The sequence below is a fragment of the Prenolepis imparis genome, unplaced genomic scaffold, assembly GCF_030444845.1.
Source record: "Prenolepis imparis isolate NDT839.2.m4 unplaced genomic scaffold, iyPreImpa1.0 SCAF_4, whole genome shotgun sequence".
Taxonomy (NCBI): Eukaryota; Metazoa; Arthropoda; class Insecta; order Hymenoptera; family Formicidae; genus Prenolepis; species Prenolepis imparis.
Window position 1 is genome coordinate 14,091,200 of NW_028141162.1, and position 25,916 is coordinate 14,117,115.

The following is a 25,916-nucleotide window of genomic DNA, read 5'->3' on the forward strand; positions in this document are numbered from 1 at the left end:
CGCTATAAGCCGAGAGATCATTCTTCTTCTTCTTTTTCCATGACGCGAACAATATATTTGACATCTTCGAAGGGTTAATATCTTAAGCGCCACGAGAGAAAATAATTATATCTCTTTGATATAATAAGATTATTATAAAGTTACAATCTTTTAAAACTATTAAAATTTCTTAAAATTTATGGAAGTAAAAGAATAATCTGCCATAAGAGTTTTAATTTCTGAAAATTTTCATCCAATTATAAATTGCCTCGGCATTTATGTATATTAACGTGTTGGAAATAAGAGAAGAAAAAAAAAGGAAAATAGAAAAAAAACTTTGAGAAACAGAACTTTGATTTTCAGTTTTGTTCGCCAATTTTTATTGAAGAACTAAAGACTTTTATCACGCCAAGATGAAACGCTTGTGCCGTCAGCGTTCGGAGAACGCGAGCGATCGCGCTAGACATTTAATTTCAATTAATGTCGCTGTCGAAATTATGCCGGGCGCAATTCACAGCATCAGAATATAGCGTGTCATGGCCGCGCGACTCAAGCAAGTGTCTGCCGGAATTAATCGTTGGTTAAAATGTGCTCGGCCGATGTAACGCGGCAAATTAATTCCCAGGGCGCTCTGTAAATACAGCATATTATTGTACCGCCACCTGCGATCTATCCGCTATTAGCGTCAGCTTGGGGATGGATTTAATCAAAGGTGATAACGCTGCCCACGTAAACGCTTCACCGCCGCAACCGTATTGATTGTAGTTCGCGATCGATAAAACTCCAAAAGTGCATACCAAAGTGGTACAATAAAATGTATTCGCCACGTAATCGAATGCGATTCGTTTATTTCAAACCGATTACGCCAAATCGTACAAATCGACTTGATAATTAATGAAACGCGATTCCTCGAAACGGGAAATTGGACCACTTTTTCGATCCCACACAATTGTGTAGTATCTCATTTTACATTTTGACGTCTCAATAATTGTTTAATTATTATTCTTAAAAATTAATTTTAATATTTATATTTTAATACTCTCTTTTGATAATTTTAATACTTACTTTTAATATTTATAAAAGCAGAGACATAAAATTGTGCATAAGAGTATGTATTTTTAATGCATGATCTTAATAATCTCTTTTTGTTATTCATTTCGTAAACCAATAAATTTATCAAAAAGTAAAATTGTGCATATGCATTCATATATACATACGTTAAAAGTTTTTAAAGTTTAAGATCTACTATAATTTTATATCTTTCAATATATACAAGTATAATCAATCTTCCATTTATTTATATAATTGGATCAACGAGAAACTATCTTTGAATCTTTAAATAATTAGAATTATTATATATTGAGAAAGAGAAACAAGAAACGCGCAATAACAGATCACATATTGAATCTTGTGGATATTTAGTTTTACTGCCAAAGTTTAAAAAAAAATGGTTTAGTCAACATTGAAGTTTTATTAATAGGTACGGTCGGAAAATGGAATTAAGCTCACGCAAACCAACATTTAGATTGGTTTACCCCGAAGCGATAATATAAAATATGATGGTAAGCGCAAAGTTTGCATGTTGGTTGAAATTCTTGCAAAGTTCGAAATCTACTGGGATTAAATAAAACTTCTACAAAATATTAACAATGCCGCTATATATCCTGAAACGTGATCACTATATATATATAATAAAACAAAATACTTAGATAATAAATAATATGGCAATATTATGTAATGTGGCAAATAAAAACTAATATTTCTTATAATACCAACGCGTCAAAATGATATTGCTTAAATAATTTTGCATAACAAAATAATTTTTTTTAATTTTGTTAAATTTCAATGTTTAATAATTTAGTAACTCTAATGTCTAATACATTACAGTATCATTTTTTATATATAATAACTTAACTTTTAACTATGCTTTCTTTCTTATTTTGCATAAGAAGCTTTATATGAAGGAAACATAATTTAATTTATAAATTATAAGAAAACGAAAAGAAATTATATTTATCTACTATATGTAACTACGTTATCTGAAGTAGAAATGATAGTTTCTCGCAGATTCGCCTATTGTTCTATCTCCTTTCCCCATTCGATGGTAAAGGGCATGATTTCAACAAATTAGTATATCAACATTCGATATATTTCTATCAATTAAAAGTAAAGTCAATCACCTACCATTTCTTACAGGAAAATATTGTATATTGTCTCCAATATGTTATTATATATATAACTTCACATTATATGATAAACAAATTTTTTTTTAAATTAACGAATACGCAATGATAAAATATATAATATCATCTCTTCAATTTAATAAACAAATATTATACTATTAATGTTAATCAATGATACATCACATGATAACTCATTGTCAGATTACAGGGTACTGAAATCGCAACAACTTTTATTTTCCAAATAATGTAAATAATTATCGATAATAAATGAATTAAATGCCGCGCTCGATAAATATATTTCTCTCCACATACTTAAAAATAAAAAATTCTCTTTCGAGATCTTTTAGATGCATTTTTAAGAAATTTTGGGATGCACTTCAGATTCCTAGCGCCATCCGTCTGTAGTAGAAGAAAGCAATGAGCAATGGAATATCAACAAAAATAAAGTTGCTTGCAAAAGGAAAGTAGAAATTGACCACAAAATTTAGTGACTGATGTTAAATTAATAGTTAACTAACGTTGATAAGTACAACAATATTAATAGTCAATATGTTAGACAATTAAATACGAATTTAAAATTATTCTTTTTTCACAATTGTTAAATATTTAATAAAACATTTGTTAAATTAATTCAAATTAATTTAAAATAAAAAGATCAATTTAAAATTAAAAAATATTGAAAGATGTTGAGATGTCTATCGAAATGTCACATTTGACTATATTAGAAGAAAGCAGTGACCAAATCGATAAAATATCAAGAAATATTAAATATCTCTTATAATTCTGCAAAATTCGCCTAAAATGCACATAAATTATATTATTTGCCTAATTAAGCTACTTCTTATAAGTAAACTTTTTGATATCTCTAACAATATATAACAATTCTCAAATCTCCTCAAAACTTATATAGGTATATTACTTGATTGCACACGCATGCAATTAATTCCTGTACTTAATAGTCGTCGTTAGATCATATTATCATATGAATAGCAAGTGCTCTCTATCACTTAAGACCGCGAACCGGTGCGAGTCAGCGATTACGCCAGCATTGTTCCGAAAATCCTCATCATTCCCCTCCGTAACAAAACCGCAGGATATCCAACATTAAGACGTTGATCCCACAATTTCTTCTCTACAGGAAAAGCGGCAGCTCACGCCTTAAAGCGAGAGACAGAGAAAGAGCGAGAGAGAAAGAGAAAGAGAGAGGGACAGAACCGCTGCTTGCTGCTTATATCGGATTTTACAGTGGCATGAGTTTCTCTGATTAGATTCGGACCGGAGCTGTGCTAAGAGTACACTTCTCGCCGTTCTCCAGGGACAGGACGGAACCCGGGGGTTCGTTGATCAATGTTTACGAAGTTCACAATACTCGGAATCCCATATCGCCGCTCGCGGATATCACGTGAGCACCGCGGAGAAAGTTGAATCGCGCACGTAATTTGAATAAGGGCACGATGAGGTGATATACATGCAGATTTCCCGTTTGCGCGATTGCCATAAGTGACTACATTCTCCCGTCGTCGTCGTCGTTGTCTGTGTTAGAAACTTATAGCCGGCGGAAAGTTTAATTCGATGAAACTTCGGCTTGTGCGCGCGGCACATCGGCTGCTGTGTCTCTAAATTGCGCTCGGCTTATCTCCGAGCGGCGCGTGAAGAATTAAACCCGCAGATTCTATTCTACGCGCGCACCCCCGTGTGCTGACAAACATTTTCGAAATTCGTCCGGTACCGGGCGGTCCGGAATGAAACGATTTTTATCGCGCCCTTTTGTTCGCCCCCGAAACGGCCCGTTGTTCTACGCGGAGATTTATTTCCGCTACGAGAACCTACAGTATGCCGTAAAATTACTTTCTCTGCTATAGAGGATATCTGTTTTTATACTTTTTTCTCATATAGGATTTTATTATTTGCAATTTTCGAAGCGCGTAATAATGCTATTTAATATTTAAATAGCACAGTATTTTTTACATGTCAAACTTTTTCAAAAGAAATAAAATATTCGTGTTATTTTTTGTGTCAAAAATTAATAAGATATTCATAATTTATTAATTAAAGTATTAAATCTATATGCATTGTTATCTTATTTTCGTGATGTATATAGATTATAACATTTATAAAAGTTCCTTGTGCAAATGACGTTTATTCTGCCGCAAAATACGTCGCGCTTACGAAAGCCTCGTAGCGACTGTAAGATAGAACAGATCCCCTCGTTTTTGCGAAATACCGACATCAACTTTTCGGGCTGCTTGGCGAAGTTTTAGAAGATCGGAATTAGCGACACGGTTGGCCTGGAACAGCGAGGTTGCAATTCACGAGCTTCCACGTCGCGCGATTGTATTGCGAGTTCGGACCGAATAGCGGATGCGCGTCGCGCGACGAGGGATATTACTTGTCTGACTTAAAACACGCTCTACTACTGCGGATTCATTACGCCTCGCTTGTTTCGCGCATCAAATGCAATTCCGCTCACCGCGCTTCCCATATTTTCAGCGATATTTAACCTTGAAATTATCGAGCTCTTTTCTTCGCTCGTATTTGTTGTCGAAGTGGAATTTTCCGTTCACGAAAAAAAAGAACTGTTATCGGAATAAATCGAAAATTGTTGCCGTTCTTTATTGCAGATACATCCTACATTCTAAAAAATTAAAACCGCAAATTTCAAACACGTCAAGTGAAAGGCATAATTTACAATATTAAATAAATACACGTCTGCTATTAAAATATATATTTCAATCACTTATTACTTTTCTTATAAGCTAATGGATTCAATATTTCTTAACTTGGAATTCAGCTTTAACTGCTTTTATTTCTCTGTTTAATATTACATTATTAACATCATATGTTTCCACTGTAATTACATTTTTAAATTGTGATGTATCACATAATTAAAACTTCCTCATATTACTACATACCATATAATATTAATTAAAAATAAAATATCAAAATATAAAACCACAAAAAAATATAAATATACCTGGTAATGCATTAAAAATAAAAGCTTTAAACACTGCACTAATTTGAAATACCCAAGCAACGAAAAATAATAATAAAAATTAGTTGCATATAAATTACGTTTTAATTGGCATACGTTGATTTAAATTTTTATTAAAATTTTTTATAATAAACTGCATGTATTTCTCGTTTAATATTTTTTAATTAAACTAATAAATCCCCTAGGAGAGTTTAAATATGAGTTAATCAATATTCTGTAAATTTCAAGAAACTAACAAATGAATTAATAAACCATTAGCACGAATACTTATAAATCTCTATAAATTAATAATTATTAATGTCGAAAAAAATCGATGATTATTTTCAATAATAAAAATATAGTTTAAATAATAAAAACTCAATAATAAAAATAAATAATATAGATAACACATAAATGTTTCGTTTTAATCATTCTATTTTCACGATATATATTGCCATCGAATATTATTTGACTGCACAATGTAATTGACGGGAAAGAACTTCAAAGCGATCTTGCTTCGAGCTTATACGTCTTTAGTTATTGTGCGTTCGGCTTTTACATACACACTGTCGCAGGTAGCTTTTACGCCCTCAACCCGTTCGGCCATGACGCGCACGACATCAAAGCGGACGAACATGTAAGTCAACAACGCAACGCGCGAGGTGGGTCGCGACGAGCTTTGAATCCATAATTATGCAGCGGCTATGTATACCTTTCATTAAAACATATGCGCCATGCCGATATTACTCTATACAGTATGTACATTTAATCGCGCGCGACTCTTCTAAATTTAATATTTACAAATCTCTCAATGTGAAAATGTTTTACTTGCCATTATTAATTGGCGATACGTTTACACAAGTTCGATTATGGCTCCCCAGCGATAGACATTCGACGCATCTGATTTCGGTATATGTTAATTTTATTTATACAAGAAATTCAAACAATATTGCTCCGCTAAACATGAGATGACGAGACCACTTTTTTTCGTTGTTAGCAATATTTCGCCACGGATTTCCGATTAAATGTAATATTAATTTGCGCGCCATTGACTCCCGATCTTCTACCTATTATCACGAAAATGACATCTACGTTTGACTGAGAACAGTCACCGTAGAATTTATCGAACGACTTTACACCATTTGCCGAAAGCATAAACGATCCCCCTTTCGAGTCGCGGTCCTATATAGGTTTTCAAGAGTGATCGATCAAACTTTTCAATACACTTACACGAGAGGGGAGATGGAGAAGTCTTTCCCGATTTAATATACCATTAAGCTTAAATGCGCTGCATTCGGCGGCACTTCGTTTTACTATCACCTTGTCCCCGACTCAACGTCGTGCTTTCGCATTGAAAACTTAAATTGTGCGCATTCACTTCATCCCCGATTTTTACTTTCCCAACTCTCGATGAATTAATCTTATTTCAATATTGATAAAGTCGGTCGTAAGTCATGGCGTCGATCGCGATTCCAATGCGCCCCGATAAATCACTCTACGACTGTCGACTGGTTGAAAGTTGCCCCATAAACTCGCGGCGAGCTTTGACACCTTATTACCGCGACTACTTCTCATTAGAGATGACATTCATGGAAAAGAATGATATAAATCGGGCGAGACTCCGTGTAAGATTCCGTGTAAAACTCCGTGCAGGTAAAGAAAAATAATCTTTAGATTATGATCATTGAATGAGCCGTATCAATCTTTCGCTGCTAAAATTATCGAGATAAATTCGATCAAAGAGAGAAATTTGTTTTCTTTTCTTCAACGAAAAAAGGTGAATAATATAATTATTACAAAAACTATACAACCATAAAAAAGCAATAACACTCGCCATTATGGAAGGTTAAAGAAGACGTACTGAAGGTAATGGCCCGTTTACACCGCGGAAACAGCACGCCAAGAAAATCGATATCACTCACAGCATTGAGGCCGCGGAATGCGGTGGGAACCTGCGGGTTGGGTTCTTAAGCCGCGATTTCTTAGCTGCCAGCGAAATAACAGTGTTTAGCATGAGAAGGCGTCTCACAAAAGGGTAGCTCGTTACGGCACTAAATCAACCACCGTAAAAACTCGGAAAATTCTGATAACAACAAAATGAGATGGCGTAATATGAAGAATACTTTCTAGCCTTGAACTCTTAACGAGCCGTTGCATTTTTTAGGAAAATTACTGAAAGCAAAGTGACTGCGAAGAAATGAGATCAAAAATATCGACAGGTATATATAATAAAATCTAAAAAATGTAAGGAAGAAGAGAGGCAGGGTCTAATTATATAGCAAAATACAGATCTTTTTCGCTTATTATGAATGAAAAGTTTTATTCTTTTTTCATTTTAAAATTCAACGGATCGATATCGTTTTATGCGCAATAGAAACACAATTAAGAATACCAACCATTCCAATATCATTGCAAATTTCCCCGTGTAAATGAGATAAAAATCGTGATACCGAAAATATTGCTAATCTTCGAACGCGATATTTTGCAACGTACCAAAATCCATAATCGAATGATCGATGTGAAATGCTTGCACACGTATCCATGTATATCGAGCTACGAATTTTTGTGTAACCGCGTTGAGGATAACCTCCTTGTAAAATTCATTGCGTGAAATATCGGGAAAGTATATTATCCAATACACGCGCGTGCGTTCAGCGGTCGCATTTTTCCGCCGGTACGTAAAAGATAATTAGTCATTAATAGTTCAGAGCACTCGGGGCAAAAATACCGGCAATCCTACGACTGTTTGTTCGCCAAGTGGTCGCGATTTAAATAACAAATGCTAAAATCGGACTTAATACCGAGCCTTCCTACGCCATAAAACTCTGCGCGCGTTAAATTCCCAACGATTATGTAAATAAAAACCGGATTTATATTCACACAGGGCACATACAAGCGATTCGAAAACGACACTGCTTGCATTCTCGGCTTGATATTGCGCAAATACGTTCGACGAGTTATTTCGCAATTTATGTCAATCAATACAATCTCAGAGTATTGTAACTATGTTGTAATTTTGTTGCAATAAAAAATCGAAATACATATTACGGATATACATATGTATGCGCGCATATATATGTATAAAAGCAAATAAATAAATATATATAGTTTGTCGATAACGTAGATGAAGTGCAATTAATCTTTTGCAATTTTCTAACGCGCAAATATATGTCTTTCTACAGAATTTCATATGATAAATATACAATTTAATGAAAATTATGTGACAAATTTCAAGAGAGATATCGTAAAGCAATCATTTTATGAGAAAATACGTATTATTTCGTCATTTCAAAGAAATGTGTTATATTTTAATAAATTAATCATAATTAGTTTTATTTCTCACGGTAATTATTTGAATTATTACTCATTAAATTTATATATACATATATATATATATATATATATATATATATATATATAAAATAGCATTTATACGATTTTATACGACAATTGTAAATTGTGACAATTTCATCCTATAAATTACTCCGAAATTTGTACTCATTTCTATTATCAGTGTTACTCCAATTGACTTTAAATCATGAGAAACGGAATCATCAAATCTTAATCTGCGCTGCGATGGAAATTCCAACAAATCATACTTAACACGCTCCGCAATTTCGCGACAACATGCTAGACCCCCTCCTTCCGTGTTTGCAACACGTGTTTAACGTTAAATGCGATCGTACGGTTTTGAATTCTGCAGATATAACCAGTTGCTTATGTACGCGATGCCAGCGAGGGATTAGACTGAGGCATCCTTACATTCGGCGTTACACGCACGCTGGGAATTCGGCTTTTGCGGTTTCAGGGTAGATCTTTGAGCATTATGCAAGCGGATGTATGTCGACTAAATATTTAGCAAACGTTGGCAAAGTTATACTGCACGCGAAATGTCATCAGCTGGAAATTTCGACTTCGCGGCACAACTTTACAGAATATCTGCACAATAATTATTAACATAGGTAAACAAAGTGAATAAATCCCTACAGTGTAGTAATAATATCGCATCGTAGACAGAAAGGGGGTGGCTTTAATTTCGCCACGTCTTACGACAGACGTCTAAAACTTTATGCTTAACACGTAATATTTTTTATGCTTAATACGATAAGATATCTCAGAAAATTATAATTTTTTTCTTTAAATATATTGTTTCTTTGTGTATAGTTTATCTATACACTATCTAATATAATTTTTATAATTTACTTTTATCGACTGAGTAATTAAATACTTATGAATTGAAACTATATAAATCAATCTCTGGTGGACACATTCGCGTATGGAAAAATGTAGATCCCCTGCTCATAAGAATTTATTGTTAATAAAAACAAATGGGTTGTTGGTTTTATAAAAGCTCAGAGAAGAGCCTGTTGTGAAGTTAAGCTAACGGCAAAATGTAAACGGAAGCTCCAGGAGATACCAAAATATCGTGGTAGTTATTGTATAAGCTCCGTCAAAATACAAAAAAAATAAAAAATAAAAAATTTAGATATTTTAAAAATATAAATAAACACGTTTCGCGTGCAAAAGCGTAAACTATTCTTATCCATAATAATATTAATAATGATCGTAATAATTAGCGTACACTCGCATAATGCACAAAAATTCAAGAAAATTGAATAATACACAGAGAATTTTCTCTTAGAATTTACCCTGAAAATCATGGTAATCGTGGGACAATATTATGGAAAGAATTTTATGAGAATTTCTCTTATTAATATTTATCACAATAAAAATAATAATATCTACACACTAAAATATAAAACATGTTTGATTAATTTTACTAAACTGCATGGTGAAATTAATCAAACATGTTTTATATTTTATTGTGATAGATATTATTATTTTTATTGTGATAAATATTAATCAGAGAAATTCTCATAAAATTCTTTCCATACGATATTATCCCACGATTACCATGATTTTCAGGGTAAATTCTAAGAGAAAATTCTCTCTGTATACATGTCGGAATCTCTGCCTCGGTATACGCTGCTAAATTACTGCAAGGTATATTGATATAACGATGTTCAATTCACATCAGGACATACACAACTCAATAGTTCCCTCATATATTATTCCGCTCATAAGATCAACCGCGCAGAGTTCTCATTAATGCGGAACGTTTGGTGTACCGATCGTGGACTTGAACAAATACCATCCGACAACGAAGGCCGACACACCATGGGCATGCTGTGCCACACGGGGCCGCATACACGTGTAACAGGCGGAACATTTTGCTCTAGGTCCGTCCGATCAATCCGATCTCATTTGAAAGTACGCGCTGGCACGTATTCCTTTTACGTGGAATCGCCCAAAGCTCTCCTACACGTTTCGATGGAGCCCATGAAGCCGCCCGGCAAAGTCTGTTCTATGAACTAAACAGAGTGGCAATCCGTTTAAAAGAAAATCAGAATTCTGTCTGAACAAATCCGACATTTCGAAGCGTCGTTGCGAAAATTCGCTCAACTCTCTGCAAATACGATAAATACGCGCGATCAATGTATCTTGGTTAAATGTAAATATAAAAGCAACTAACACAGTCTAATTCTCGTCCGATAATCGAGAACTGATATTACTAACATAGACCAATAAAACACTAATAAAACTAAAAAGAAAAAAAAAACTATCTATAATTTCAAGAAAAATTGAAAATTGATTGATAACTTACGTTTTTGATATATATGTAGAGAGAAGATAAAGATAAAGATTTCTCATATAAAGAGAGATAAAATATCAGTTTTATGATAAAAGACTGCACTCATGTACATACGTTAGATTATTGATGCGAATGAACCGCGGAATGTAAATAAATTGCAATTCGAGTAACAAAAGTTGTTCTTGGCTTTATGAAAATTCGGTTCTATAACTCCACAAGTCTGTAATTTGAAAACACTTTCAATAGAGAAACTATTAGCCCGTGATTCCGCAGATTCACTGATCCGTGGATTGCCAAGCTTTTGAATAAAGCACTCATAGATCATTCGGCTTATGTAAGCCGAACCCTTACACTGATGTAGCGCTTGCAATTGAGGCTTTCTACCTCGCGCACTAACATTAACAGTAGTTATTGTCGATCGAGGCGAGGCGAGCCTGCGGCGCATACTTGGCAACGGTATTCACGTCGATAAGTTTCTGTAAACAGGAACACGTTACGTGTCGCTACCAATGTGCCGCAGTTTGGCAATACTTGCCAAGTCTTGGCGTAGTTCAATGACCGTGGCGCGACACGAACAATTATTAATTTTGAGAGAATAACGTTCCGTCAAATTCTAGCGCGTACGCTAATTAAATTATATTAATAAAATTTGACAAGTAAAAGAAGATTATCTTCGGTGGCCCATTAAATTAAAAATTATTATAAAAATCGCATTTGCAGTAATTCGTGAGCGATCTTAAGCGCGAACCGAGACTATGAAATTGATGCTGCATCTCCATCTATTGTTCCCCGAATTTTCAGAACACTGATGACGGAATTGTCAGATCGCCTGCCCGTCTGAGATACGTGCGCTTCGTATGATGAAACAAGAGTTATAGAGCGAGAGTCGGTAATAACCGGCGTTTAATATGGGCAAAGTTCGCCGATCCGTCAGCAGCGACAACATCATAATTCCCGCCCGAGGGTAGCCGCGGGATCGACAACAAGACGGACTCTCCGCGACGCGAAGGGTCGGGCGTGTGTATGCTCCGGTGCACTCCCGATCTCGCAGCGGTCATCCCCCGGCGACCGAGAGGGAGGCCGGGAAAGAAAGAGGGTGAGAAAGCGAGGAGAGACAGAGGGAGAAGAGCAGAGAAAGCGGTCTGCGCGTAACCGGTCCGCGCTTTATCCGCGGCGAACGCAGCAAAGTCATCGCGCAAGCGCGCCGCGGCAGAGTATCCCCCGCAGGATCATTTCGCGCCGCGACGCCGTGCGGCAGGCCTCATCCGCGCCGGCGGCTGGTCCATGCGGGTTCAACGTCGTCGCGCGAGACGACGACGACGACGACGACGACGACGAAGGTCGACGACGCGGTCAGACAACGACGACGATCGAAAAAAGGAACGTACGACGATGACGATCGTCCGGCAGAGTTACGCGAGTTAATCCCGATCGCGACCGACCGATTCGAATGCGGCCGACGCGCGCGTCCCGGCCGAGGAAGACGATGATGCTGCGTCTGAGACAGGATATTCGCGGGCCCAGCGTCGCGACGCTCGTCCTAGCGAAGACTCCACGTGAGCGTGGCTGTCATCGGAGACGCGCGAAAGCGGCCGCGGAGCATCATCTGTGAGCGTATCCGAACCTTGTTCATCGTGGATCTACGATCGATTGTGTGTCAGAGAGTTTATCCGTGACTGCGGAATTTTTTTCGCTTTTGGAGGCTTTCACGAAACTTAACAGCTCGACAATATCTTGCCGACAGCCATAAATGATTAGGCCACTCAGGCGTTAATCGTGGTGCAGTGAATAACGAGACATCTTGATGTGCATATATGAATTTTAAATTGCTTGTATAATAAAGCACGTGTATGATTTTCGAAAGAAAAAAATTAAGTGTATATGCTGTTTTAAGAAGAGGTATTGTTCTCGAGATTTGACACAGAAAATACTGAATTTTCACTGTAGAGTGAAGACATTGCATAGTGCGCCGATACAACAATAGACGTAAGAATTGATGAGTACGCGTCGTGCTCACGAGAGTGATTTTTATTCGGAGTAAGGATTAACGAGCAAGGATCGGTAGTGCAGCGAGCGATCCGAGGTGTTAAAAATGCTGTGTCGCTGGCTCGCCGTTTTGGTACTCGCTGGTTTTCTGCTGGTTATCGAAGCGATCGCGATCAGCCAAGGTACGTTAAAATTTCATCTAGGATTTTCAGAATGTTTTAACAAGCGTTTTTTTTATAAGTCGCCCAACATCGTCGAGGAGAAACTTGTCGCGTTCTTGAGGGAACATTCACGATAACGTGCTCTTGCGGGACTAATCTACGTAATTGAATGTCGGTGATGAAATAGATACAGTCTCTCCATTTTCGCGTTTATTCGAGAAACTCATTACATGGATGAAATTAATGCAGTATTATGAAAGTAATCCTTGCAATCAAATGTCACTGATAAAATTCCGCACTTGAGTTCCTTGTCTTTTCATAATTATAGTGCACTTATGATGCCATTAACGTTCGTGAAGAAGTATATAATCACTGATAAAATAGGTATTAGAGTGCCATAAAAACAAACGTACGGTATTGTAAGAAATCCCTGCTCCATTACGCTCGTGTTGAGCCTCAAGAACCTTCGCGAAGCAAGCTGCGAGCTTTTTCATAGTCGTCTACCTCTAATCAGCGCGCGCAGTCTTGCATTACTAATCGCGAATTAATGAGAAACACGTACTCACGAGAATTTTTAAAATACTAATTGGAACCAATACAACTTAAGGGGTGATTTCAAATTTTCTTTTTTGCATAGTGTATTATCTTAAATGTGAGAAATCTAGATCAAACATCTAGATTTTTTTCACTTACAAGAATATATGTAATTACAAAACTTTATAAAATATATTAAAAATAAAATTAAAAAATATAAGACATGTAAAATTGAAATTTTAATTGCACAAGTTAGAGATATTTATGTACGAATCAAATTTTATACATAAATACGTATCTCTAACTTGTGCAATTAAAATTTTAATTTGATTTACTTCAACAAAAGAATAAATTATATCGCAAATATCCCTTTTCTCATAATCTCCCGGATAAATTCAGAATTTTCGTATTAGCGTGAAATTGTACGAAATTACATAACGTTCGCTCGCGCAGCTCCGGTTATCGCTCATAACGATTCGGAGTAATTACACAGACGGAGACTGTGTCAGACCGTATTCGACCGAATCGCGCCTAGCGTCTCACTCGGATGGAACTTGCGGAACGCGCGGAGAATTCGCGGCTCTGCCGATGAGTTTGGTAACGTCGCGTTTAAGTCTTGCGCCGCTAATTGTCGGTTCATAGTCAGTGATCCGGGATAATCGCGGGGATGGTACGGCGGTTGCTCGAGTATGCGAGTGCACCGGATGATGCCATACGTGCTAATGCGCGGAAACACGTGCGAGGGTTTACCCAGGTACACGGTTCGTCGACGACGACGACGAAGAACCGCGAGGTTTGCGTAACCATCAGTCGACGGTGTTTTACGACGCGAATGAATAATTAAAAACCGGCTCGCGCTCGCGTTTATCGATCAGCTGTTTAACGACCGGCGAAATAAAGGATCGGAAAAATAATATAATAGGCAAATAATATAACGGCCACCGTTGGTGTGGTCTCGTCATTACGCACTCTGTGAAATCTTTACAATCGGAACACGGCAGGATGCGACGCGTATCACAGAGATGCACGGCGCACAAAGCTGAGCAGAACAAAAGCGCTAGCTCTCACTCGCGTCGTTCGTTTGCACCATTGGCTCGAGAACGTAATTGAATACGATGTGCGAACACCCGCGGCGATTGTTTAGTCGGCTGCCAGAGAAGTGATTTCACTACTTTATAATAGTAAACAGATATTTCGTGAAAGATAATGCGCATCGCCTATCTTCTTTGGAATTCGGCATTCTAAGCGACGGAGAAACAAACAAAATATTATAAAAAATGAATAATAAAAAAGTTAAGATGTCATTAAAATATCTACTTCTAAATCATATAAACGTTTAAAAATAGCGTAAAGATAAAAAAATGTGATTTAAGCGCTAATTGTATTATATTAATGTGTAAATATATGAAAGGATTCACATATATTACGAATACATATTCTATTTAATAATTCTTAATAAAATAGCATATTTCAAAATTCATATATCAGAATAATTAAAAGTAAATGTGACTTAAAATGCTCTTTGGCCCGCAAACGTCATTTCCTTCGTCCAATTAGTAAGACTCATAATTTTGCTATCTATGTATCGATCTGAAATACTTGCGCGCAAATTTTATTGCTCTCGCTAATTAATCGCGGGAATACTAGCACGATCGGTGCTGATGTGCAAATACAGCCGCGTATTCGCGTGATTCGTGTACGTTTAACGCTAATGTAAATTCAGCGCCGACTTGATTGACGTATATGTGGACGATTCGCGAGCACGCGGCTCTCTCGTGAGAGCATAACCGATGAGCGGCGATTCGGTGCATTAGAAACTGCGTTCGTAACCGGTGACGCAGGGCTTAACAAGCACTTCCGATTAGCAGTGGAATATTCTCGCGCGAGGTATTGAATACTTGACGCGTGGCCACATATACCCTATATATACATCAATCTTTCGAAATTGACATACCTATATTCGTGACACGACAGAGCGCGATATCGATTCTTTTTTCATTTTTCGACAAAATATAAATCCATCTTTCTCTTTGCAAATTTTATGAAACGAGCAACGAACAAATGATAAAACCGCACTGTATGTAGTTGGCGTCGAAAAGGCGAATGGCGGAAGTCCGGCCGGAAATTATGGCAGATCGCGTGCCATTTAATCCAGCGTGAAGAACGCGAGAGCTGGACTGAGGGCGGCTTAACTTAATTCATGATAACGTTCCAAACGCGAATTAATTAACACATGCGACTCTTTGACACACGCATTTTTAATATAATCCGCTTTCGGATGCAGTGCGTTGCGTGCGGCGCATAATTGCAATCGCACAATTAACCGGGATCACAATTTAGCCACGAGGGTTTTTAATTACCTTGAAAGTCTTAAGCTGAAATGGGAAAGAGAGAGAGAGAGAGAAAACGAGAAAGAGAAAGAAAGAGGATGATTATCCGCTTTACTTATTAAAGATATCCCTTTTGAACAGTTTGTTATTCAGGTCGTTCGCCATTTTTTTGTCGTCGTTTATGAGCTCCCTTTTGAAAAAGAACGTTACACATCTCCTGCTTCGGGATCAAATGACCGGAAGAAAATCAGGCTTTTAATAAAGAGGACGGATCTCAAAAAGCTCTCCTCTCCCCGTTCCCATCTTAAACCACCCTCCTCTTCTAGTACATGTCAAACGGACATTGCTGATCAACCAGATGTAAGTAAGAAGATTGCAATCTTTTCGGGAAATATCAAAGCTTTTGGAAATCCTTTAAGACATGCAAGACGTCGGTGTGACGAGGAACACGCGGTATGGTCGGTAAAAAGCACTCCGTTTCAACGGAAACTCGTTAAGGCCGTCCTCTAATTGCAGAAAATCAATCTCGCGCAGTTGCGCGAGCGGGAACATCGCTTTTCACCAACACGCACAAAATCGCGTCGTTAGTCTCTGTAATTATAGAGAGACAGTCCGGCGAAGCCCGTTTCGACTCGCTCCAACGCGCAGTTTTATACAAGTTGCTCGACAATCTTACGAAGCTTCATCAACGAACTCTTTGATCAATTCGGAATTGACTTTTCTTTAAAAGAAATTCAATTACGTACCATATTTTTTAGCATCCCTTTTAACATGTAAATATTTTAACAAATACGACTTTGAATTATAGTTCGAATTATAATTCTGTTAAAATAAAATTAAAATTAAATAATAAAGAAAAAGAGATATTGTTTTCTGAAAAATATAATACTTGTTCAATATATTAATATTTTCAGTTTATTTTTTTTTCCAGAAAGAAAATCAAGTTCAAATTAATCAGAAAATACGCAGATAAAATTTCTAATGCGCTTAATCCGAAACATTTGAATTGCATGGAAATTTGAAGACAACGACGCGTGAACTAAAAAATCAGAGTGAGCAGTTTTTAACGTTTTTTAACAATCTTTCTCTGTTGTTAAAACCAAATTAAAGCCAAAACAACCCTACATGTATAGAAATCGAAAGGCGCGAAAGTGCTTAACTCTCCCATCCGCATTTCTCCAAGTGCTAATCCGTTTACCTAGGCTTAACCGATAGCTTTGCTCTCGAATTCGCACCGAAACTCTGGTTTCGCAACAAGCTGCGGAGAGAGTGTAATTGAAAGTAGCTGACAGGCGGTCAAATTCAGCAGCAGCAGCAGCAGTTCAAACAGCGGTTACACGTAATTTTCGTTGCCAACACGGTTCATACAAGATTCCGAATGTTACAAACCCGCGATACGTACATACGGAAAATCGCGTAGATGCGCGTTTACATAGTACGTACAATTTCCATTTTCATTTTCGCGCGTAACTCACGCGTTGCATGAAAAAAGCAATTTTGCAGAAGAAAATTGCGCGAGCCACGAAAAGTTTCGGTATCGACGGGAATATAAATAAATGTAACAATCGCGTGACAGAAAAATCGATAATTTTTTTTGCGAAAAATATGATAAATTACATAACGGAACAAAAAAATGGAAAGAGAAAGACAATCTTTTTTGTTTTACTTGTGTCCTCGGCATAATGCAAATTTATGAGATAACTTAATCTTACGTAATAATAAGCAAGCTACACGATCATTGTTGATCAATTTTGTACGCAACAAACCTGAGTTGTGTATTCTATTTTACGCGCGTGCATCAACATCCGTTTTAACAAAGTTTAATTAGCCATAACGAAATTGCCAGGCATACGCTTCGCCTAGAAATTACAAACTTACATCTCACGCGGTCTTTATTCCCTGCGATACCATCCTAATTAATTCAATTATATCGCAGGAGTTTAATTACACTCAACAACTCCATCCATATATAGAAAAGCTAAATAATAACGGTCGATATTTCAAAAGAATATCAAAAGAATGTCGCACAGTAGATATAATTAAAATTAATCCAATCGCTTTTTATACTAGATATTTTTTTTCTAAACTGAAATAATTAGCCATCGTTTATTATTTCAAGAGAAAGATCTTTTTCATTCCGCCATTATTAAGTATGGAATTAAGAGTGTCTAACGATCGTAGTGTGCTTTCCTCATACGTGAGAATAACAAAGTGCAACTGACGGTTATTCGGAGAGGCACGCGTTGGTCGTAATTAATAATGTTCACGGGGGCAAGTAACCCCGAACCATGAATCGTCGAGCACTTAGAGCGCTTAATAAGAGTACGGCGCCGTTTAAAAAAAAAATAATAAAAAAAGATCATCGGGGAGGAATCAATATACCGTCATAATGCGGCCACCCATCATTAGATAAATACACGCATGCTCCAGCGAGAATTTCTCCATAATCATGCGCGCTCGTCGTCATAAATTACTCCGAGTCCGAGGCGGGTTTCGCGAGATGCCTCGACGCGCGCGATTCCTGGCTTCATATCGCGAACTCATGTCGCGCTTTATGTATTACATAAGCCGGACCTAACCAGAGCGGTTGTAAGTCGATGACACGTCCTGCAACATGTACATGAGCGCGACGACTCGCATGCCACTACGAGAAAGCCACCCGAGGATATATACACACATATATACATCCTACCTTCCTCTTCCTGTCTTTTGTAACCGCTAACATGAAAGAGTTCTCCGTTTGCGTTTCGAGGCAAGTCAGTGCTTTCCGTATTTTTATAAACGCAACTATGTTAAAAGATGGCAAAGATAGGAAGATATTTTAGCTTCACGTTTGAATCAATAAAAAAGACAAAAAATTTTTATAAAAAAGAAAAGATTTCCTCGCATTTCAGCAGAAAATCTTAACAAATGCAACAACTTGAAATATCTTATGCACTTGACTCTTTTAAGGTTTCCTTCTGAATCCTTTAAATGAAAATACGAACTATACAAAAATAATATTCAACTTACTTTTTAGAGTTGTTTTAATATATTAAGTTGTATATTGCTGTTTATCACATATGTAATTCTACTGTAATAGATTTTTACTCCACTTTGCAATGCAAAAATTGATACTAATCTCAAAATCTTTGACATTGATTCGTTATCATGATAATCAATATTTATAGCAATCAATGTAGAATGATTTGCAGAAAGCTACTAAAATGATTACTCAACTCCATAATATATACCATGAGAAAGTAAAATAAGTGCACATTCTCCGTAAAAAAATGGAAGAGTACAAAATCGAGTCGTAAATCGAGTCGTAAATAGAGTCGTAAATCGAGTCGTAAATCTTATCTCTATATGTATGCATGAGAATACAATTTAGGAATTATTGTAACTGCAGTAATTATAACGATTATTACTCGAAACATACACCCAACATGTTACAGTGATATAATTATGCAATCCTATATTCATGCACATTGAACTACAGTAAATGACTATCTCGCGTCGCTTTAGGCATTTGCAGGAAACTTCCGAGTACCTAGATATATGCGTTACCTCATCTTCTTGGTTTACAATGTTATCTCATATTAGCGAAGGGTTTTCGAGCTCCCTTCATATCAGTAGAGCACTATTCCAGATATTAAGGGTAAACATGTGTAATCGTAAATTATATATATATAAAAATAGTTATATATAAAATTTACATGTATATACAAAAAAAGATATTTGTCTTACTTTGCGCGAGATCTTGTAATTAGGCTTCCTACAAAGACATCCTTATCTTAAAAAGTGTACCTAATAAATACGCATTAGCGTTATCGTCAGACGGACGGGCGTTTGCCGTGAAAAAATTAAATGACCCCGGTCCATTAAATTTAAACACGATATTAAAACACTCGGGATAAAGCGAGATTAAATTAGCGCGAGGGATCGCCTACGCTCTCGGTTATCTGCGGTATCCGCGAAATCCCCGGCTATTATTTACGAGCGGCTTAGCGCGCAGCATACATACATTTCCCGCCGGAATACATTTTCCCCGTCTTGCATTTTTATTATCGGCCGTGAGAGCTCCCCGAAGAACGGACGCGCATTGCTTTTCGCGCCATACTCAGACTCCAACGTGCAATCTCGCGCGTGCATTTACGATCGCTCGCGTGTGATCGCGAAAATCGCCATTTACAGCCCTCACATATCCACATTTCCTTTTTCGCGCTCTACTTTTCCCGAAGTACCGCTAGCGGTTAATAAGCTTTTGCGCGAGCGTTGTGACAAATCACCCCGTGGGCGCGGCTTTCCTTTGAAACGAGAAAATAAATATCCAGACACACGGTACACGTGAAAGTGCGTCTCGTAATTCGCTCTTTCGCCGAGCGGACCGCAGAAAATAAAGAGCGCTTTACGTCAGCCCTGGATTCACGTCCGGCATACTTCCGTAATTTTGCCACGCACGTGTCTTTCAAACGAAAAGGCCTCTATTAGACCGCCGGACGAACGCTTTTGTGCCCATGAATACTACCAGATACTGTGTAGTAATTATGTCTTCAGTCTGTAAACCTTGCGAGTGGTTTCAAAACCGCCTTATATTTGCCCTCAAGTTTCAAAATATATTTCTATTATATATAGTATTTCAAAATATAATTTTGAAAATAATTAAGTTATTTATATAACATAATATTAGTCAAAATATAAATTCTCTTCAGATAAATATAACAATAAAATCAAACAAATAAAACTGATATTCCAAAAATAACTTTTCAATAAAAAAAAAATATTACATTTATTATAAATATTGTCACATTTATGTATTTAAATCAAACAACTGTGCATTTGGAAATTATTTTCAATGTTACATTATCCATAATATAACATTGTTGTGTGCAGCGTTCGATTTTATTTCCAATACTAATATCGACATTTCTATGCGGTTTGAAAATCCATTATAGATGAGGAATCCTTGATGAGAGATTCGTCGAATGAATGGGAAAATATAAGCGGATCTCATAGACATGGATAATCGAGGGAATATGTAGTTCGATCTGTCTAATAATATAACTGATTCCAATCGTCACGAATACCGCACAAGCATAATTTGCTAATTGAAACGTAATAACGAAGCATTCATCTTCGTATCGCGGCAACGAGTTATAATCATCGGTAATTTAGCAATGGGAGGAAGAATACGAGAGTCATCGTATGTATTGTGAAGGATTATCCGGATTGGTGGATACGCTAAAACGAGGGAGACGCGACTCTCTTTGCCGTCCATTAAAGCCGCGAAAAAAACACATTGTCATGCACGTATATTCTGTCATATGTTGGCGTTGGAGGTCGGAAAATAAATATTACAAATTTCACGCACTCTAAGTCGAAAATATTGAAAGATATAAACTAAATGTATGTAAATAAATTATACAACGTTTCAATTATAATGTAAATAATATATCGAAACGTTATACTATATATATAGTCTCTAAAAATTATTGTAGCTTGAAAGGATTGTCACAATGTAGTAATCATCCATGTATTCATTTATACCAACACTGTGCGAATTTCAAGTTGTTTAATTAATTTCTGCTACCGACCTTATGAATTTTCGCGATGAAAATCGGACGCACTAAATTGCCTACTGTAATTAGTAGTTAACGAGTAGATATTATACTTGCTCGCAACACAAAGCCCGCTAAAGGTTACCTGTCGAGGAGAATCCTCTCTCGCAGGAGAATCGACGTACCTTACAACATAACTACATAATGACATTGTATTACTTACCATGTCTGTAGCTGCTGGCAGCAAATCTCGCTTGGAAACCATGACGATATCGTGTGCGGAGTTTTTGCGACAACATCAAGTAGATGATCCAGTTGAATCTGAAATAAAATAACATTATGTTAAATAAAATAGAATAAAGACGAAAATAAAAAGATCATCAATTTTAATATTATCTGAAGTAATATCAATACAATAAATACATATAAATATACACATATATATTTATAAGTCATGTTAAATTAAATAATCCAAATTATATATTGTACAAGTTCATATTAAAACTCAACATTTATGATTTGATAATTTTACATTGATCTTACATAGCTCTTATAAGCTATCTTGCTATCATTTTATATTCAATATTTCAATCTTTCCCTGTGAAAGCTGTATGTCAAATAAAAAAAACATTTTTAGTTTGTCAAAATCAATTCGATTTTTTAACTTCAATATTATAAATCAACAATTTTATTTATTTTTGTATTGTAATAAAAAGACTTGAAAGAAACTGAAACTTTGTTTTTCTAAACAAAAAGCCGTGTGCAACAAATGCTAGGCGAAATATTTTTTCATGTACATGCAACTGAGCAATTATTTTTTAATCGCTACACCAAAAAATTGTTGTTCGTTCGTTTGATACAACGAACAACATCACGCGCTGTCGAATAGACAACAAATCTGCGTTACGAATTTGCGGATTAAAGCGCACATCGATTAAAAATTTACGCAAGCGATTCGTACGTAATGCGGCGGTAATCGTCCCAATAAAATGTTATCGAAAAATATTATTAATCGAGGCGCAAAATGTTCATATTACGAGGTCGAACGACGATGCAAAAAGAATCCAATCCGTATTTAAATTTCGGTATGGCCGCTGCTACCATCCCGTATAATCCGCTTAAACTCGTTTCATTCGGCCAGAATTTGTATTATTACAGTCATTACTCTGGCCCACGTACGTGCTTAATGGGCAGGTTTTGCAATTGCACAGGGGTTGCGAACAAATAAATCGAAAGATACTTAAAAAGATATTGCGCGTATCGATTTTTTTTCCGTGATTTTTTTGACGTTATTTGAACTAGCTCGTGTGTGTGTGTGTGTGTGTATGTGTGTGCAGTGCATCGAAGATAATTTTACAGAGATATAGAGAGAAACGTTATTAGAATATAAAATACACGTTATTTATTCATCGATAAATTATATAATTTATAATAAAATAAAATCGATGAATAAATAATGCGTATTTTAATAAAATCTTTAATAAATAATCAATGTTATATATACATATACACATCGATATGCAATGTCAATCAATTGTATACATATAATAATTTACGTACAACGACAGTTTGCATGTACCGAGTTATTTGACAAATATTTCCTTCGTTTGGGGAATAGTATACTTAAAATTGAAGAACATTGGCGCGAATGCGTTCCGTTATCGTGCTCCGCGATTTAGGTTGGGTCAGGTCTTCTCTTACACGAGAGATATCATCTGCTTTACCACGCGGTATCAAGAATCTCGGTCGCGGTCTCAAACTTCTTCAAGTTTCCCAAAGCGTGGATGATGCCTCGGTGCCATGCGTGCACTCGTCCGAGCGTCAAGGAAATTGCCAAAGTACATGAAACTTTTGCTGTTGCCTTTGAGCCTGACAAATCTTCCGCCGTCGCGTCTACTACTCCGACCCGGCCACATAAAGGCGAGGCATTCTCCCCCGTGGCGGATGCACTCGCGCGCGTTCGCAATTTTCTCGAAAGCCTTCGAATTTCGAGCTACTCGCCGACGTCTGCGAGTGCTGCTGCTCGTCTTTCTCTCTCTCTCTCTCGACCGCAGAGAGTCCGATAAATAAATAAATCGCCCCCCGGTTGCACACGCGAATCGCGTTTTCACTGCGCGCCTCGCCTGAGAAAAATGTTTCATGCGAAATGCCCGGACTTATTGATGAGGCAATTACACGAAGAGCGCACATTTTTCACTCTTTAATTTCGTGCAAAGGTGATGAAGACTTTCGAAAATTGAAAAGCAAACTGATATATAGCTTTCTTTGTTTTCATCCTTCCGCTGTCTTAGGGCCAATTTCATCAACGTCGATTAACTTTAACCTTTTAAATTATATCTTTGTCTCTTTTTAAGAACGTATCTGAAAAGAGACAAAGATATAGTTTAACCGAAGATTAAAGTTAACCGACGTTGGTGAAATTGGCCCTTAGCGGGTTAAGTTAGGTTAGATTGGGTTAGGTAATATATTTCTCGCAGCGGAATTATACACGTAATTATGTACATAAGATTTTGAATTTAATGTATTATTTAATGATAGACGAGAGATCTAGATTATTATTAAATGAAAAATTACCGAGTTCAACGGAGCGGAATATCATGATGATGTTTCCTCCTCGAAGGTCGGCGTCCGACTACGATGAACTTCACGACGTTCGCGCGGCGCGCGACAAAAACAATGTTTACACGCATTCACATATATATGTATATATACATTTTTATACGATATTCATTTTTCAAACAAACCGCTGTATTGAATCAAATTCAAGAGCGTATATATTGTACAAGTTACGTGTGATTTTTTTTTTGTTAAATCTCATAATTTCATAACTAATTTCATAACTGTGCTACTGTATGTTGCACATAATTTCATGTCAAGATATGTCGCGCGTCCGTGTAAATTATGCTACAACTTTGAAGACAAATTTAGGGTAAATTTGCAAACATCATCGTTGTAAGTCAACAACAACATTAGCGGTCTCAGTAAAGCTCTTGTTGCCAGAAAGTCCGGTATTCTGGCTCTTATCTAACACAACGCATTTAATGTTAAAATATATGTATAACCGTCTAATTTTGACATTTATTTTATAATTTTCTAAATTCTAAATAATATATTATATATTCTAAATTTAGATATTCTTATAATATTATAAAAATTAATAGAATATAAAAAAATCACAGTTAAGACTTTCATAATAAGTAACATTGTACTTCGTCTGTTTTATAAAAAATTAGAGCAATAATATAATTCTCTACTCTCTTTCCTATATACAATTTAATTCGCTCTAGCTACACATTAGAAATGCGACGATTATCAGACTGTATATACGCGGAATATTAAATTATTATAAGTATTTTAAAGTATAGATTAATCGTCTAATAATTCATCTCTATATTTTAAAATACTTATATAATTTAATATTTCGCGTATGCACAGAGTATCTAGTAATAATCGCCGCAACTCTCGTGTACAGATAGAGCGAATTAAATCGAGTAAGAAAGTCCATTTTGCAATCTTCGCAATAATTAAGGAGAAATTAATTTAAGAAAATCGGCCAATCCGAGTACAATCGCGGTTACTAGGCGTGCGACGAAGCGTTGGGATTAATAATCAAGTTTAATTATGTATTGTAACCGTGCAACATTGAGCTGTCTCTTCACGCTGCGCACTTGAGCCGATTTAAAAAAATTAATTTTTCATTAATTATTGCAAAGATTGCAAAACGATACAGGATTTTCTTGGCTCGGTTTAATTGGCTCTACTTCAATGCAATAGATGGGGAGATTATTACCGCACACTCTGTATAGCTAACTACTTTCCTCTGTCTGTTTCTAAAAATTTAGAGCATTGATATAATGTTTCTTATGGTGAAAATAACACTATGAAAGTTCTTTGATTAATTCTGCTGTACGACAAAGTGTCAATGTCGATATAAAAAAGAAATTATAAAAGTGACATTAAGCGTATTATAAATGTCAATGTAAGGGATTCCGAGAAATATTTATTTTTTATTCAAACAATTATATCGTAAAATAATTATGTTATTTATGACACGCGGTCCAAAAAGATTTGATGGGAAAATTTTACGTCGACAAACTTATGTAATTTGCAAATAAAAGGTTTTTTGCGTTGAGAGAATCTCTTGGCAGCGCTATATACATTTTTTCCCTCAGGGTAGATTTCGCATCCCTCGTACAGACGAATGTAATGAGTGTTTGCATCTCGTACATCATAAAGATAAGCCCGATCACATTTCAACGTCACGATGTGGCCGTGCGGGAACTATGAGAAATCGACTGCTCTCGCATATCACTTTCTCTCGACATACGGCAATATCCTCACCGATATATAAATGGTTTATAAGCACGGATCTTCTCAAATATATATAGAATATGTCCCTAGAAGGTTTCACCTTTTGACCGCAGTTTCTCTTTAAAGCAGTTCACGAACGGTATAACATGGCTTCTCTCCGGTACGATCGTAATAATTGGTACGAGAAAAAAAAAGATCAATAACGTAGGTGAATCTTAGAAGAAGAGAAAAATAGTATTGTTGTGCAAAAAAAAAAAGTCTTTTAATG

General features: G+C 36.3%; 2 protein-coding genes across 2 annotated transcripts in view; one reads left to right on the forward strand and one right to left on the reverse strand.

Annotated features, from left to right (window-relative positions):
- The window catches only part of LOC145934932 (uncharacterized), a 469,524-nt gene that overhangs the window by 299,495 nt on the left and 144,113 nt on the right, over positions 1-25,916 (reverse strand). Inside the window, exon 11 of the mRNA XM_083035847.1 lies at positions 21,561-21,658. The gene's annotated coding sequence lies outside the window, so the exon portion shown is untranslated. The remainder of the gene's footprint in view (positions 1-21,560; positions 21,659-25,916) is intronic.
- The window catches only part of Dpr1 (defective proboscis extension response 1), a 322,483-nt gene continuing 308,601 nt past the window's right edge, over positions 12,035-25,916 (forward strand). Inside the window, exon 1 of the mRNA XM_083035845.1 lies at positions 12,035-12,954. Within this exon, the coding sequence (XP_082891971.1) occupies positions 12,879-12,954 (76 nt within the window). The 5' untranslated portion in view covers positions 12,035-12,878. The remainder of the gene's footprint in view (positions 12,955-25,916) is intronic.